The sequence below is a fragment of the Tripterygium wilfordii genome, chromosome 5 (assembly GCF_013401445.1).
Source record: "Tripterygium wilfordii isolate XIE 37 chromosome 5, ASM1340144v1, whole genome shotgun sequence".
In the NCBI taxonomy this organism is placed as follows: domain Eukaryota; kingdom Viridiplantae; phylum Streptophyta; class Magnoliopsida; order Celastrales; family Celastraceae; genus Tripterygium; species Tripterygium wilfordii.
In genome coordinates this window covers 2,374,677-2,390,095 of record NC_052236.1, presented here as the reverse complement: position 1 = coordinate 2,390,095, position 15,419 = coordinate 2,374,677, and the positions used below count along the sequence as shown (strand labels likewise).

The window sequence follows — 15,419 nt, the reverse complement described above, 5'->3', positions numbered from 1 at the left end:
CAGTCCTGGGTCAAGGAGGCATCTACACCAAGGCATTGGTGCTACTTCAAGAGTTTGGGACCTTGGTGGACACCATACTCTAAGTATAACTGATGGAGGCCAACGTTTACTCGACAGTGTCGAGTTCTTTTCGGACGACGAGAGTTGATGCAGGGGCTTATGCTTATAAAGCCCATTGCTTAGAAGGCCCAGGCCCATGGAAATTAACACTCCTCCTTCACACGGTACAAGAGGGCAGTGGCAAGTGGGGGAGGCAGATTTGGATATTTTGATTAAAGTTTAGGTTTCTTAGTTCCTTCTAGCGTTGGGTTCTCTAACCTCTTGCACGAGCGTCAATCGAAGCTTGGGGTTTTGCCCATTGATTTGTAATCTCCCTTATCTTGATTTTGTAAACTTCTTGCTTATTGTGTTTAGGTTGTTGATTTTCGATGGACATGTATATGTTTGTTGGAGACTACTTTGTGTGGTTAAACTGAGATGATGTTCTTGTGATGGTGCTGGAGCATGAAACTAGGAGAGCTTAGATATATTGGGGTGACCTTTCCTTGTTGCTAAGCTTGTTGTTAGTTGTGTGGGTGACTAGCACCTCACGTGTTTGATAAAATGGCCCAGTGACGTTGTATCAGTACTAGTTTGCTGGTTTGATGGTCAGTCCCTACTCGGGCTGCATCAACCTGTTACTATTATTTTAACAAACTCGGGAAAACAAATAAAAATAGTTACCCTACAAAAGGAAAATAATAACACATAAATGAGTTTTAGTTTTTATACCGTTATATGTTATACATTCTTCAATCATTGAAAAAATAACATGGTTTCAACACCTATAAAAAGACAAATAAAAATATAAGAGATAAAGCATAAAAAACAACATATTCCAATGAATTTCCATAATAGCCTGTAGCAAAGAAACCCTATTCTTTGACAAGTCCTTAGAAAGTTTCAATCTATTGGAATAAACAAACATAGTGCATAAGACTACTCTCACCATCGAAGGGTCTAGGAAAGGGATCAAAATATACAGCCTTAGACTTGCAGTCTTGCGATGTTGAGATTGTATTCATGTGTATACATATCATTTTATACATCCAAATGCATGCTTAAACAAGCATCCTAGCCAAAAGTCCAAAAATCTGAACCAAAGTAATTGTGTTTTGAGTTTGTCTTTTGCACAAAACATGTTCAATACCTATTAAATGCATGCACACTTGAGTAAAATTAAGGATTGATTGTTTTTATATAAAAAAGCTAGTATCCAATTGATCAATTATAATACTACATGAATTATATGTAAGATTAAAACATTTCCGGGGTCATCCAACGGCAAGTATCACAGTCTATGCAAGTATGGTTTGAAAAGGCAATAACATTATCTAACACAATCTCAAACGAAATTCAAACAACAAAATACTCTTAAAGTGAACTTGCTTCTTCTATGTTTGAGAAATCAGATGTTGTGTTCATCTATTATAGATTAACTCCCATATAACAAGTTTCAATATAACTATATGTTTATGAAGTAAACAAGGGATGAATGAAGATTAAACTTTTCATTTCAAAAGTTATAGTGGCTCTCTCACACTAGAGTTTGAGATTAAGTACTTCAGGCTGCAATTAATGTTTTGAGGAAGCAATTGGCGATGAACTCGATTTCAGGGTTCAATTTTATCATTAAGCTTAAGGATTGAGCAACTATCTTCAAACTCTTAAGAATTAAGGACATAGATTCAATTGTTGACACTGTAACTAGCATTCTTTAGAGAATATGGAAAACATCAATTTTCGTTATTGAGAAACAAAGAAATCTGAGAAGAACCATTAAATAAGTTTACAATGACCAACAATCGAACCAGCTGTCTCGTAGAGGCTTCTCTTTACCTGATTACCAGGGGAAAAAAAAAAAAAAAAGGTATGAAAATAACCGAAATCTTCTTCTACCTATAAAGAAGTCTATGTCTACTTTCTGTGGACGTCTCTGTCTTCTATGTTTTGGTCTTACCCTTCAAAGCAAAATATCTCCGAAATTTAGAATTCGAGTAAGATCTTGCTGGTCGCAGAGACAATTTTTTTTTTAAAGAAACAAAAACTGATTCGAGATTTTGCAGACTTGTAGATATTTTCACAGCCATGGTCATTTTTTTTTCTCTTTGTTGGAGAGTGTTCTCGAAGTGAAGAAAATTTTGTATATAATAATCTCTTATTTGTATACATACCCTTGGGACTTGGACCCATTTGCGTTTATAATTCTTGGGGCCTGTGTGTTTTTATTTTTTAATTTTATCTACACATTATTAATATATTATCTTTACATCAATTTTTAAATTTTTGTAGTTTACATAAATATCTTTGTATACAATGAAATATTAACCCTCACATTAAAAACTTAAAATAAATAATTTTTACATATTTAATTAAAGACTATTAAGTTTACACCAGAATATTCTAAAGGGAAAAAAAACAACAATAAGATGTTTTTCTAAAAGAAAAACAACACAATCCTATCGCTTTTATTTCAAAAAAACAACACAACCTATTGCCATTAGTGTACAAACAAAATTTAAAAATTTTACACCATTTTTAAATTTTTTTTATTTTACATAACAGGCCCTTGTTTTTTATTTTTTTATTTTTAAAAATGATATAAACTTAGTACATTAATTGTATATAAATAAAATTTCCCCTGGACATAATTGTAAATGGGCTGGCCCAATTTGGCCTGCACAGGAGACTATTCGGGCCATTCTTAATAGCCAACTTGGGCTGGCTTAAGTCTCGGCCCCGTTAAAACTTCTTGATAAATAAAGACGTCTGGGCTCAAGGGGAAAGTAAGAGCGCAAATTGAAAATGCTCTACATGGGAAGTTTGTAGGGAAGAAAACATCACTGTGAACTCTCAATAATAATCTGGTGAAGAAAAAGTAATTGTACATTTACACTTGAAACAGAGAGCAGAAATTGACCTTCACTTGTAGAAATGCACTATACAAACAGTTGTCTACTGGGACAATTTCAATTTAGTTTGTAACATCATACATACATCCTTAAAAAAAAGTTCTCTCTTTTAACCATTATGTACGCTATCACTGTCCTAGAATAAACCAAGTAGGCGAAAAGTTTTTCTATTTCCTAATGACTTGTTTTTCGCATTTTGCACCTTTTGTCCAACAACTACCAAGCAGTCCTAATATGGGTGCCGTATGTAATTCACCACCACCGGCCCCACCACCTGCAACACCGACCAAGTTGCAAAGTGGACTGACCCGCCATGGATCACACCGCTCCTAGGAGTGATGTAATAGCGGCCATCAAAGCTACAAAACGAGGTACAAGCAAGGGTAACACAAAAACATATAAGATAAAGATCCAGAAGCAGAGAACAGAGATACAAAACTTATTTTCAACAACCAGCTGACAAAACTCTCATCTCAATGTTTATTAGCCTCCTCACAGACTACTGCAACTAAAATAACTGTGCTTACTACACTATCAAGGTTCAACAAAACTTCATGTTAGCATGGGAGCTGATAGCCCAAGATTTTTTCACTTCATCAAACGAAAGAGGAGTAAAACTTGCATTTTAACAATCATGTGAAAACTTTATCACACCGTTTATTAGCCTCCTTACCGACATTGCAAACTAACAAGCCACACCTACTACACTGTGGAGGCAGCAATGAGACTACCATGGATTACTGTTTCACAATTTGAATTCATCATCGAGGCATCGACATCAATTAGATGAAATTCAATGTTAGAAATTAAATATATAACTAAGGTAGCATCATCATACAGGCATGCCAAGTAGAGGGTCATGAAATCAATCATAAAAATATCAGTGGTTAGTGTTGATGTTTAACGGTAAACAACAACTCCTCCTAAGCACAAGTCTCCGGCAGTGGGTGGGGGTCGAGGACAAGTAAGATATATGCAAACCTTACTTCACATAATATGTGGACAATGAGACTGTTTTCAGGAATTGAACTTATGACCTCTAGGATACGCCCCCAACACTCTACCACTGGGTCACATTTCTATCTGTAGTGTTGATATTTAAAGAAGAGCAACAATTAAATTCAAAGCTTACCGAGGATAGTGGCCACCCAGTGAATGGAACCCAAACTGGTTGGGGTTATAATGAGTGGGGATGACAACCCCACTCGGTATAATAGGTTGTCCTATTATCACCCAATCTGCAACGGCAACAATAATTGTAAGAGCATTTCCTAAAAATCTTTCGTCTAATGCCTTAAAAAGATATATATGATCAAAAACTTACTTGTCCGTACCAATTGTGGGCCATGCTCCCTGCCAAATTCAAAGCAAAAATTAGTCAAAAAGCAGGAAAAAAACTCTCTATTGCTAGAGCCTACAAGTGTGAGCATAACATCCATCAGAGATTTATTAGGACTGGAATTCCATTTTTACCAAAACTCAAAAAAGAAAAAAAAATTTCAGGACAAAAACAGTATTGATGAAGTTAGAAAGTTAATATCCTAATAACACCATGACACCTTTTTTATGTCTGGAAAGTGGAACAACTAAACATAAACTTGCAAGAGCCCAAACATATGCTGTGGAGGGTTATGCCTAACATCAAGCCAAATACAAATATCAGTGAGAAATCAAGTAGGAATGCAGATGGAAATCCTCCGATCATCAGCCCATTTGGCAAGCCTATCCGCTCAGGCATTTTATTGCCTTTGTGGATGACAATTAAGGTCAAATACCTCTATCACTAAAATTTAATACTCCCAATATATGACTCAATGATTTTTGTAAAAAGAAGCTCCTAGAGAACAAGAAACACAAGGTGAAAATTTATTAAATGTGATTATTGCACTTACCAACAAGTTCCTCATCCTACTAGTCAAACACCCTCGACTCTCAAATCTAACGCTTGCAATGCTCGTACACCCGGCAGAATGACAAAAGTTTTATTGATATCAAGTAGCATGCTTCAATTTACCTAAGCCATATATTTATCTAGGAACAAATCATTTACGAACCTACATTCTTTCGATGTGGGATAGAAAAAAAAATCATTTAATTAATATGATCTAGAGAAAGTTTTAATATCAAGATAATTAAGGCTAATATGTCTCCAAATCTTGCACAATAAATTTTCTACCTAACATCTTTACTGATGTCACTAAAGATCAAAAGGAAAGTTCACTACGCTTTGCCAAACCAATTAATAATTCAAATCACACCCATATAAACAACAAGGATATTGTCATAAATATCTGATAAGACAAATATATTTAGGTAATATAAAAATTTTGGATTCCCAAAAAATAGCAATGAGAACATCAACAACAGAAACAACACTACAACCATGCACCACACTGAGATACTTAAAATGCAACGCAGTGAAAGATAAACATATTATAGGTCACCATTGTTAGTCATTGTTTTGACTAAAGTTTGTCCAGACATGGGATTTGAAAAACTTACAACAGAGATAAAAGAAACTACAACATTTTCCTTGAGTGGCCAACATAACATAAATTATTATTTTTTTACTTTGATCAAAGACCTAGGGTAGGGTGTTAACCAAGTCAAGTGGGCAAACGTTTTTGTAGGCGTTACACAATGTTTTGGACTCTAAAAGGATAGGAGCGGACAGGATAAGGTGGCAGTGATGTTGAGAAAAGAAATGAAGGTTAAAAACACAATTACCATTCCCATTATCTAAATATTCAAGTTAAAGGAAATAATAGGATCTTGTGCCATCAATTGATTGCTATATATCGTTCAATGCTTAATGGGTGATTAATGATTCAATAGAATATTTGGAAATTTGGGTAAAGTTCATTCAAAATTACCCACCTCCCAAACCCCCTCAAATCAGATGGCTTTTAAATTTGTGTAGAGGAGCGTTACCACAAAAAGACATAAGGAAGCATTCAATTTTGCGAAACAGCATGAGGCATTGATCCAACCACAACCATAAAAAGTTACAACCACAAACATGACAACAACAGAGATAACAATGAACTGAACAGTAAACCAACCAAAGAGAAACACCAACAGAAAGACAGCAAAACATTGAAAGAAAGGCACCAAATCCACGAAACACACCCCTAAATCCTGCGGGAAAGAAAAACCACGGTCCACGGATACCAATTGCTATCAACTCCAACCAGCTGTAAATATCCGATAATTTACCTCACAAATTTGTACATTTACCAGCGAATTTTTTTTTAAAATTTTTTTCAAAAGCAATGGTTCAAAGAGAGGAAAAAAAGTTAACGGATGAACAAAAGTCTTTAAAAAAAAAGAAATTCAAATGAGGGAAACAAAACTGGAAGAATGACCTAGTCAAGTCAAGCCTGCACTCAAGCCAAAAGCGGAAAGGTAAAAACGAAAAGAAAAACACCACTACGCATAAAGATTTGGCTCTCTCCTATTTCCCATTAATATTTCAAACAAGTTTATGAGAGACTACAAATTCCCTCTTGTTTACTTTTTCCACCTCTACACATCCAGACACAGCAAGAATGAGAAAAGTTTGAAGGAACTCCAGTACAGATTTTGCCATGGCTTTGCAGGCTATCTTTTCCATCTAACAAAACTTGAACAGAAGTGCATGATGCAGTTGAATGGTATTCAAAATGTACTTGTATCATGCCCTCCCCCCCCCCCCCCCCCCAAAACTATGGACGATAACTGTAGCTACATAAATCTAACACCAACATAATCAGATCTTGCAGAAAAGATTTTGTAGGCATTTGTTGACAGATAAATTTATGTCCACAACTCCTACACAGTTCAATAATGGTGGAACCTTAATACTTGTTAGTGATTTAACTCCTCAAAGAAAAAAAATTTTGTGGGGGGGGGGGGGGGTTGTAATCGATCCTTTACCAATCTGGGTCTGAATTTTTTTTTTTGGTTAGTGGTTTTTGTACTTATTAATACTTGTATACAAATATACATGCCAAGGAACGCACTATCATGCAAGCAAAGAAACAGGTTTTTTTGATTTGTGCCTCATAATTCTTAAGGATGGCATTCTGGATCATAATTGAGCCCACTGCATATATTCCGTTACATCGACTAAGAATATGTCACTACTCCAATAAAAAAATGCAAGCATCTAGATTCTATGGCTTTAGAATTATGCGTCAACGGAAGACGTGATTTGTGCCTCATAATTCTTAAGGATGGCATTCTCGATCATAATTGACTGAGCCCACTGCATATATTCTGTTACATCGCCTAAGAATATGTCACTATTCCACTAAAAATGTGCGCATCTAGATACTATGGCTTTAAATTTATGGATCAACAGAAGAATTACACAGCAATTTCCTCACTATACTGTCCCAGTGTCCCTTGATAATCGATGTAGCTTTCAAAATCATATATTGCATATACCAATCAATCTCAAATGTCCAAATCGCATACTTACTCTGTATAATTAGTACTCAAATGATTGCACTTACTTACCATCCATGATTCTGCATACCATGAGCTCCATGTGGCAGCTGAAACAATAGTAAAAATAGAGACATCAGAGGAAGATACATGGCTAGACTCACACAGTATTATCATAAGATGTTAACAAACTTCTGTGAGAACTGAGAATCACACACTTGCTCACAATGCATATAGCAATGTAGGCCATATATGTACACGCGTACAAACAGTTACATAACTAGTAAGTTAGCCTGTAGAATATTAAATATACGATAATTTATGACATTAAGTCACTAACAAAGAAGATATAGCACCATATACGCAAAGATGTCCTAAATAAGGTGTACAATCTGACAATTCATGCATTTACAGTAGGCAAATGATGTTTGTACGTTTTCAGTAGGATTGTGGAACAGGACAAATAAAACTTTTGAAGGTGTGCTATCTAACAAGTAAAAAATTTTGGCTGTACAATGAACCATCCCATGGAGCCTAAATCCAAAGACGCCTTTTATATGACAGATTTGGTGAAACGAACAGGTCCATGAAGTGGCATGCCACATCAATAAAAGTTTAACAAAAAATATAAGGAAAAAAAAAACTCTTCCAATGAAACTTAAAGAAGACGAATAAAGAACTTTTGACGCATTATAATTATGCAATACAATCAAAATATCCTATAAAAAAATATAAAATAACTGCATGTCATTCTTAGACCACCAAAAGAGTCATCGTTCTGTAAAGTGCGGTAATACTACCAATGCACAAGGGAAAATACATTCATCAAGCCATAAATATAACCTCGCTACGAAAAAAAAAAGCATGACTAAGACTAACAAGTGATGTAGTTTTTGAAACTACCGATGTAGACTTTGTTTAGGATTGAGCAACCAAAACCCTAACCCAAAAATTAAACCCAAAATTTTAAGAACCCTAGAACAAGAATTCCCAATTCCTTGATTTCTTGAACCTGAAACAGACTTTCAGCAAACAAGAAGAATAGAAACTTGAACTTCTAAGTTAAAATCCTGAATCTCTCAGGTGGGGTCGGATAAACTCACCTTCCCCTCTCAGCCTCTCACTGAGCTTGACTAAGGAATCTCTCCTATAACAAATTTTGTATAAAACTCTCATTATTATTTATTCTTGACTTGCATCCATATATATAGACTCCTAGTAATCCTAATTACATAAGAAACTTCCTTCAAATAAAACTAGGATCCCTAGAAGTAAACTAATATGACTCCAATTATAACTAGGACTCGACTTAACAAAATAACCTAATAAAAGACTCTCAAAACAAATAACTATTACTAAATTCGAAATTCCAACATATCTGGAAATTTCGACAATACCCTTGGTATGAAAACTAAAAGAAACTTACTTAAAATTAACCCAATAATAGACTAACTTATAAAAGCCTATATTAATGGTCCTCCTGCATCAACAAGTCTATAGATACACGGATAAGATAACATGTTTGAGATAGATAATCCACTTGGATTATAAAACCTAGACCAACTAACAATATGTTCCATTTTCATTCAATTTAACAAACTGCTTTTTTTTTTTCGCATTCATCTCTCTCTCCATATTTCCGATTAATTTCACATTCTTTTCATTTGTTATCATATTTCTTTAGGTAATATGCAACCAGTTACCCTTTTTGCTTATACACATTCCTATAAATTTCCCTTCTTTTAACATAATTGGACAAAACACCCCTCTTTTTGAAGAACTTTACAACGAAAGAAACAAAGGAGGGATTAAGTGAAAAGAGGATAAATTTTCAAAATGGTCATCGTTATTTGTAAAACATCTTGAAAGAGTTCAGTACACTAAGCCATTAAAGAATTTCGGGAAAAAATCAAACAAAGCTTGTTTCTCAATATCCAGTTTGAAGGATGATAGTACTACTCACCTAGAAATGCTACTCTTTCTCTCAATTGACTACAAGGCACACTATACCAGCCAGTCAGTTAGGGCTACCAGACTTGCTCTGCACTTGAAACTAGACAAGCTAACTTAGTAAGGAAATACTTTGTAAGAGGAGACAATTTTGCTAAGATTACGATATTATTCTAGTTATTAATACCTTGTACAAAGCGTTGTAACTTAATTACTTTTGCTGGTCTTTCCTCCTTTGTTTTCAACTCACTACAACATTTCCCTATAATGTTATGTAGTTTGTAGGGCCCCAACTATAAAAGTTTTAACAAATCTAACAAATGGATGAACTGCATTATCCCAATTCCATAGCTTGCCAGTCATTTACCCCTAGAAGGGGATATGTGAATGGTCGAAGTACGAAGGTGTCATTTGTTGGACTAATAATAAAATATTAAAGGACTACTCTTCCCATCAACTTAAGGTTTTGGAATACATATGTTTCACACAGTTCACATAGAAAGTATTTCATACAAGATTACATAGAACTTTTCATTCGTTTGTTTAGTGTGGTAATGGAATTGTTTTTACTCTTTACTTTAAAATATCCAAAAAAAGGTACAATTATATGCAGACGCACACTGCTAAATATGCATCAAAAAAGCATGAAACATATTGTCATCTTAATGACATGGAACCTCAGCAAGGAAAGGCTACACTTGATCCATCCTTACAATGTAAACCACAGATACTAATAATCACTTGCAAATGATAAGCATAGCTCACACTTAACTTTCATCACCAAGTACAAATCAAACCCGAGACTCTCTAGTTATAGATATTAAGAGTTCCCTTCTCACTCTATTGGGAAAAGCGTGAAATATATTATGCAACTGAGGCAGCAACCATGCCAATTCAACTTCCTCTAAGCATAAATTAGTATTCTTCATATGGAACTCTGATCTCTGCTTCATCATAGTGCTTGCTTGCTGAGAGCCTTGTATTCCAACGTGAAGCATGGAGTAGATTACTTCAAACAATCAAACGAGATAAAGTGATAAAACATTTTCCCCTTAAAGGCCTTGACTTATAATTACTTATCCATGAACTTGGCAGTACCCCGCATCTTTCTTGTTAAGTCTCAAAGTGAGTCACTTTTGTTTAGTTTCCTGTTTTTGGAATGAAGTATTCATTAATCATTACCATTGCATGACTTCTTTCTCCCTCATGAAAACTAGTTCAAAACCTTGATTCCTTCTTTATTAAGAACAACTATTGTTATCATTTTCCCAAAATGGCCTCCATAAAGAGTTATCAGTCTTTGTTAGCACATTTTGATACCCAAACTCGCTCCAAGGAAATCTTTGCATCCTCTCTCTCAATTTGAAAAAGTTTGGCGTAACAACTTTGAACCTTATAAACTACTATGTTTTCCAGAAGATCATTGAAAGACCTCAATTACCAATCCAAAACCTCACTGTGAAAAAGAAACATTCCAAGTGACCATTCCATATGATCATAGGAAATTCTCAACGAATTTTGCCAAATTATTTCAATCTGAAAAAAAAAAGAAAAAAAAAAGCGTATGTAACCTTTGAAGACTTCGCGGCTACATTGTACATCCTCCCAAAAAGTAACTCTTCCGTCCATAAGAGACACATGAAAACTTCATTATTCCCGAAGTCGCCAAATATTCTTCCCTAAACCCCATGTAAGGCTTTTGTTTTATCCCTTTTTATTCTCTTTCTTTCACTAATTTGACAACAGTGATCGTATTCCTCCATAAGCTATCTCATCATTATTGAACTACGTTTTTTTTTCAATGGAAAGAAATTTTACTAAGCACCAAGAAGGTGCAAGGACAAAAATTTCAAAAGGACTAAGAAAATAGCCTCAAAGACATTGTTACAACATAAGGAAATGCCAGTACTTCAAACAAAGCAATTACTTTTTAAGAAAAGCATATATTAAAGATTCCTTGGAGTTGAATATTCTATTGTTTCTTTCTAGCCAAACCAGCCAACATATGGACATAGAAAATTAACTGAATAAGCTTGTTTTTAGTTTTTTCTGAGGCCAAGTTAATCCAAGCAACAATCTCCTAAAACAGAAGTAGATGCCCAACTGATACCCACTAATTTTAGAGAAGTATCCCAAACTTTCCTGGTCCAGGAAGAGTAAAGAAGAAGAAATTTATGGTGTCGATATGATCATAACAGAGACAATCTGCTGGTCTGTGCAAGATCCCTCCTTGGAACTTTCATGACCATTTTCCAACCAATACTTATTAAAAAGTCAGGAATATCAGTGATATAACTTTTAATCCTCCTAAATCTTCTGGTTTCTTTGGACTCCCATCATATGAGCCTTTTCTCAACCTTCTCCATGGAAGCATCCAAATTCTATTTATTTAATGCTAGCTCCAAAAGGAAGGCCCAATTAACGAATTTGTATCAGTCATTTTGCAACCAAAGATTATTGCTGAAGAGTATGATTCCGCCCCTCTACCTATTGGACCCAAGTCAGTCTTACTTGTGGAAGGAATGTTGCAATAGGTACATCATAGTCTAAAACTCTAAATTTCCATCATGCAGTGTGAAAGTCTCTATTTGTAATCTATATGCCTAGTTGATTAATGTATAAAAGTTTACAAGTTTTTAAAGATGACAATGCACAAGTTTTGTCAAACAGGATCCGTATATCTATCTTATCATGCCCATATTTTATACACACAAGGACCAAATAAACCACTCAGATCTCAGTCTGAACAATTTGTTTCTCCTTCAAGAAACATGAAGGGGGAAGGCAGGCAGAGAGGTAGAGCTATGCACATAGCACATATGCATCAAGTATCAACTGAACAGACTATGTTTGCAAAAAGGCTTGGTAATTGCAAATCATACGTCCTCACTTAATATAGGGATGTATAGAAATCACGCATTATCACATTGCTAAAAGCAAAATTGTCATAAAAGAACTTGACGTCCAAAAACACTTCTACACAAAATTAAACTATCCCAGCAAAGCTATAATTTATCATCCAAGTAGCTAAATTCCAGCATTGGTAAAGCTACACCATAACCACTCTAATATCACTGAATTGAACAAAATTATAAAATTAATCACTGAGATCCTACTTAGTTGTACCATTTCAGTAAAATGTAGAGCTTGAACATCTCGATTTCAATGCCTTCATCATAAAATCTCCACTCCCCATCCTCTCTGTGTGTATTGGCAACGCCCGCTGCGTTAAATGCTGATCCAATGCAGTCTGATAAAATAATAAATAAATAGAGCATTAAGATAGTGAGAGAGGTGCATAAAATAGCCGTAAACCATAATCACAATTCAAGACATTACTATTATATAAATTGCTGAAATGTTGTAAACAAGGAATCATTATTTCTTTTAGTTTACCAGATGCTCTTCATATGACTCCATTCACTGAAGTTTGGAAGAGCTAGATTAATGACCAAAATATCACAAATTGTTCTCAGTGCCACAGAATTCATAATTCTACCTAATCAACACAAGAGTAAAACGAGATGCAATCCTCTAAAGAATCTTATTTCTGGTAAACCATAACATCCATCAAAGAATACCACATATACATTTGAAATTAAAATTGAGAGAGATCAAAAACAGAAGAAAATTACATCCCAAAATCTTCCGTAGGCAAAAATAAAGCGTACAATGACATTGATCAATCTATCTCCATCATGCCTCATATATAAAATTAATGTACAAAGAGTCAGAACTCAGAATACCTTAAAAATATTTATAGAAAAAGAGAGAAACCAAAGCTGACCGACATGAAAAACATGGGAGCAGTGAAGCCTTGCGATCCTGCTGCCAGAATTTTCCAAGACCTCTTCCAAGCAAATCGAGCATTGAGCAATGCAAGTTGATGAATGTCCTACGTTGGACAACATTAGACAGATTTCTCTTTGAAAACTTGTGACTCGAAGGAAAGGAAGAGGAAAGAAGGAGAAGACAAACAACTAAACAAGGGAAAAGAATTTTCAGAAAGGACAAAAATCCTTGCATTGGAACAGCGTTGGCGGAGGCACAGAAATGGTAAGCTCAATGCTAGACATTAAACATGCATTAAAAGCAGGAAAAAGAGCATATATGTGGTGGTTCACTGCGTCTGAGTTGTCTACACTGTCCATTGTGGTAGTCATTTTATTACCAGTTTAGCTTTGCTGGAGATAAGATCAACTGAAAGTTTGCTTTCCAAGCCAACTGATGAATGTGTTTTTCCTTTTCTTGAAAGCTTCTATACATAAATGAGAAAGAAATTGAGACCCTAGACAGTAGGACAAGAAGCAAACACCAAGTATGCTCAATTAACAAAAACCAGGAAAACATAAGAAACCCAAACTCAAAGGCAAGAAACTGTAGGAACCGCTAGATGAAAGAGCTTACCGTCTTTGCTTGGAATCAAATTGAGCTCCCAGGAATGCTAAGAACTCCAAAACGCAGTTCGGATTCACTTGCTTCACTCGAAGGAGATGAATCCTCATTAGTCCGAAGAGTAATATTGTTCATACAGGATACAGCCATCTGAAACGGAGAAGAACCTCCCGATTGAAGGATAGCTGCTCGAGCTTCAAAACTGCTCAGTTTTCCCCTTCTTCTTGCAATGCTTCGTCATACACGCAAGGAATCAACATTGTTTCATTGTAATAGTCTTCGAATTTCTTCGCTATTCCATTTTCCTCGTGTGATTGCAGCGAATCCCCTTGTATACAGCCCCATTGAGCGGCACAGACTGTCGATGATTCATCCGTCTGTTCATCTTCCAACTCGAGTGGCTTCTTAGTTCTTACTGACACTGGGCCTAATTATTTCTTCTTCATGAGGCCCATTACGTCTGCATATAATCTGGGTTTTTCAGATCTGATTGTGTTCTCCTGATTCATGCTCATGGACTTTAACCATTTGGCCCATCACAAGGCAGTAGCCGATTTTATAGTAGTTCATTATTACTTGCTACGTAAAAATATCTTAAATTCGAAACGAAAACAAATAACGCACGAAGTGTGTGTAGTTTTTAGCAATGACACTACTCTAACTCAATGTTTTAAAAACCGGATTTCGGATCATGTCCGTGGGCCATCAAAAACCGGTTCAACCGATTTGACCGATCGATTGGTTTGATTTGATTAATTAAATTTTTGATAATTAATAATAAATTATAAAAATCTGTAAAAATACTAGAAAAATACTATAAATTAAAATTCATTCAATAAAGTAATAATCACAATAATAACACTCTCAATCTCAAATTAAACATAATATTACTAAATGTAATTTTCAATTAACAAACATTTTTAGAAGAAAGTATAACATAACTATATAAATTATAAAAGTCTAAGTCCAACAAAACCATTTAAATCTCAATTATGTTCAACTTTTACTCTTTTAAAAAAATTTTTACTTATTTATTTGCATATTTTTTATCAAAAAGTTCTCAATTTTGAATTATTTCAAACCGAACAACCGGTATTTATACCGAAAACCGACCAATTGAATCGGTATTTGACCAAACCGATATTTTATCGATATTTTATGAAATTGTACCGGTGACCCTTCCGGTTTCCGGTTCAACCGGTATTTTAAAACACTGACTCTCACTAATGTCCTTATTTTTTTTATTTTTTTTGGAGAAATGCCTCATGACGCTAGTTGATGTCATTTCGATGACATTATTAATTTTCTCAAACACGATTGCAATCCGAGCTTAATAACGCTGGTGTAATTAATTTTGTTAAAAACTGTTGCAGTGCAAGTTGCATGCTCAAGACGACTAAATCATCACATACATTATTCTCGAGTTCATGAATTTCTGTTTTATTTTTTAAGATGGGGATAGGTTCACAGTTTTATTTGTCTTTCCCACTGGCTGAAATATGCAGCAATTGTTTTCCTTTCACCCACATCAATCCTTGTAGAAGGTCCCAAATGAAGGCAGCAACATGTTCTTGTATCATGATTTATATTTTCAGGTGGTATGATTTTAATTTATTTTATATGGTTTCACATTAATTCAATCGTTTAAAATTGCATTATATAAACATGATACCTTCTGTTCAAGCCCTTCTAAAA

General features: G+C 34.8%; 1 protein-coding gene across 2 annotated transcripts; it reads right to left on the bottom strand.

The window, feature by feature from the left end:
• Nucleotides 1–2,954: 2,954 nt before the first annotated feature.
• LOC119999027 lies at nt 2,955–14,069 on the bottom strand. 2 transcript variants are annotated; one of them, XM_038846516.1, is made up of 7 exons: nt 13,737–14,069; nt 13,076–13,224; nt 12,456–12,579; nt 7,452–7,489; nt 4,276–4,304; nt 4,084–4,189; nt 2,955–3,310 (listed from the first exon to the last, which is right to left on the bottom strand). In XM_038846516.1, the coding sequence occupies exons 3-7, from the start codon at nt 12,456–12,458 to the stop codon at nt 3,181–3,183; spliced, it is 306 nt and encodes a 101-aa protein (XP_038702444.1). In that variant the 5' UTR covers nt 12,459–12,579; nt 13,076–13,224; nt 13,737–14,069; the 3' UTR covers nt 2,955–3,180. The 2 variants fall into 2 exon arrangements, with proteins under 2 accessions (XP_038702444.1, XP_038702445.1); XM_038846517.1 differs by lacking the exon at nt 13,076–13,224.
• Between the last annotated feature and the right edge of the window lie 1,350 nt (nt 14,070–15,419).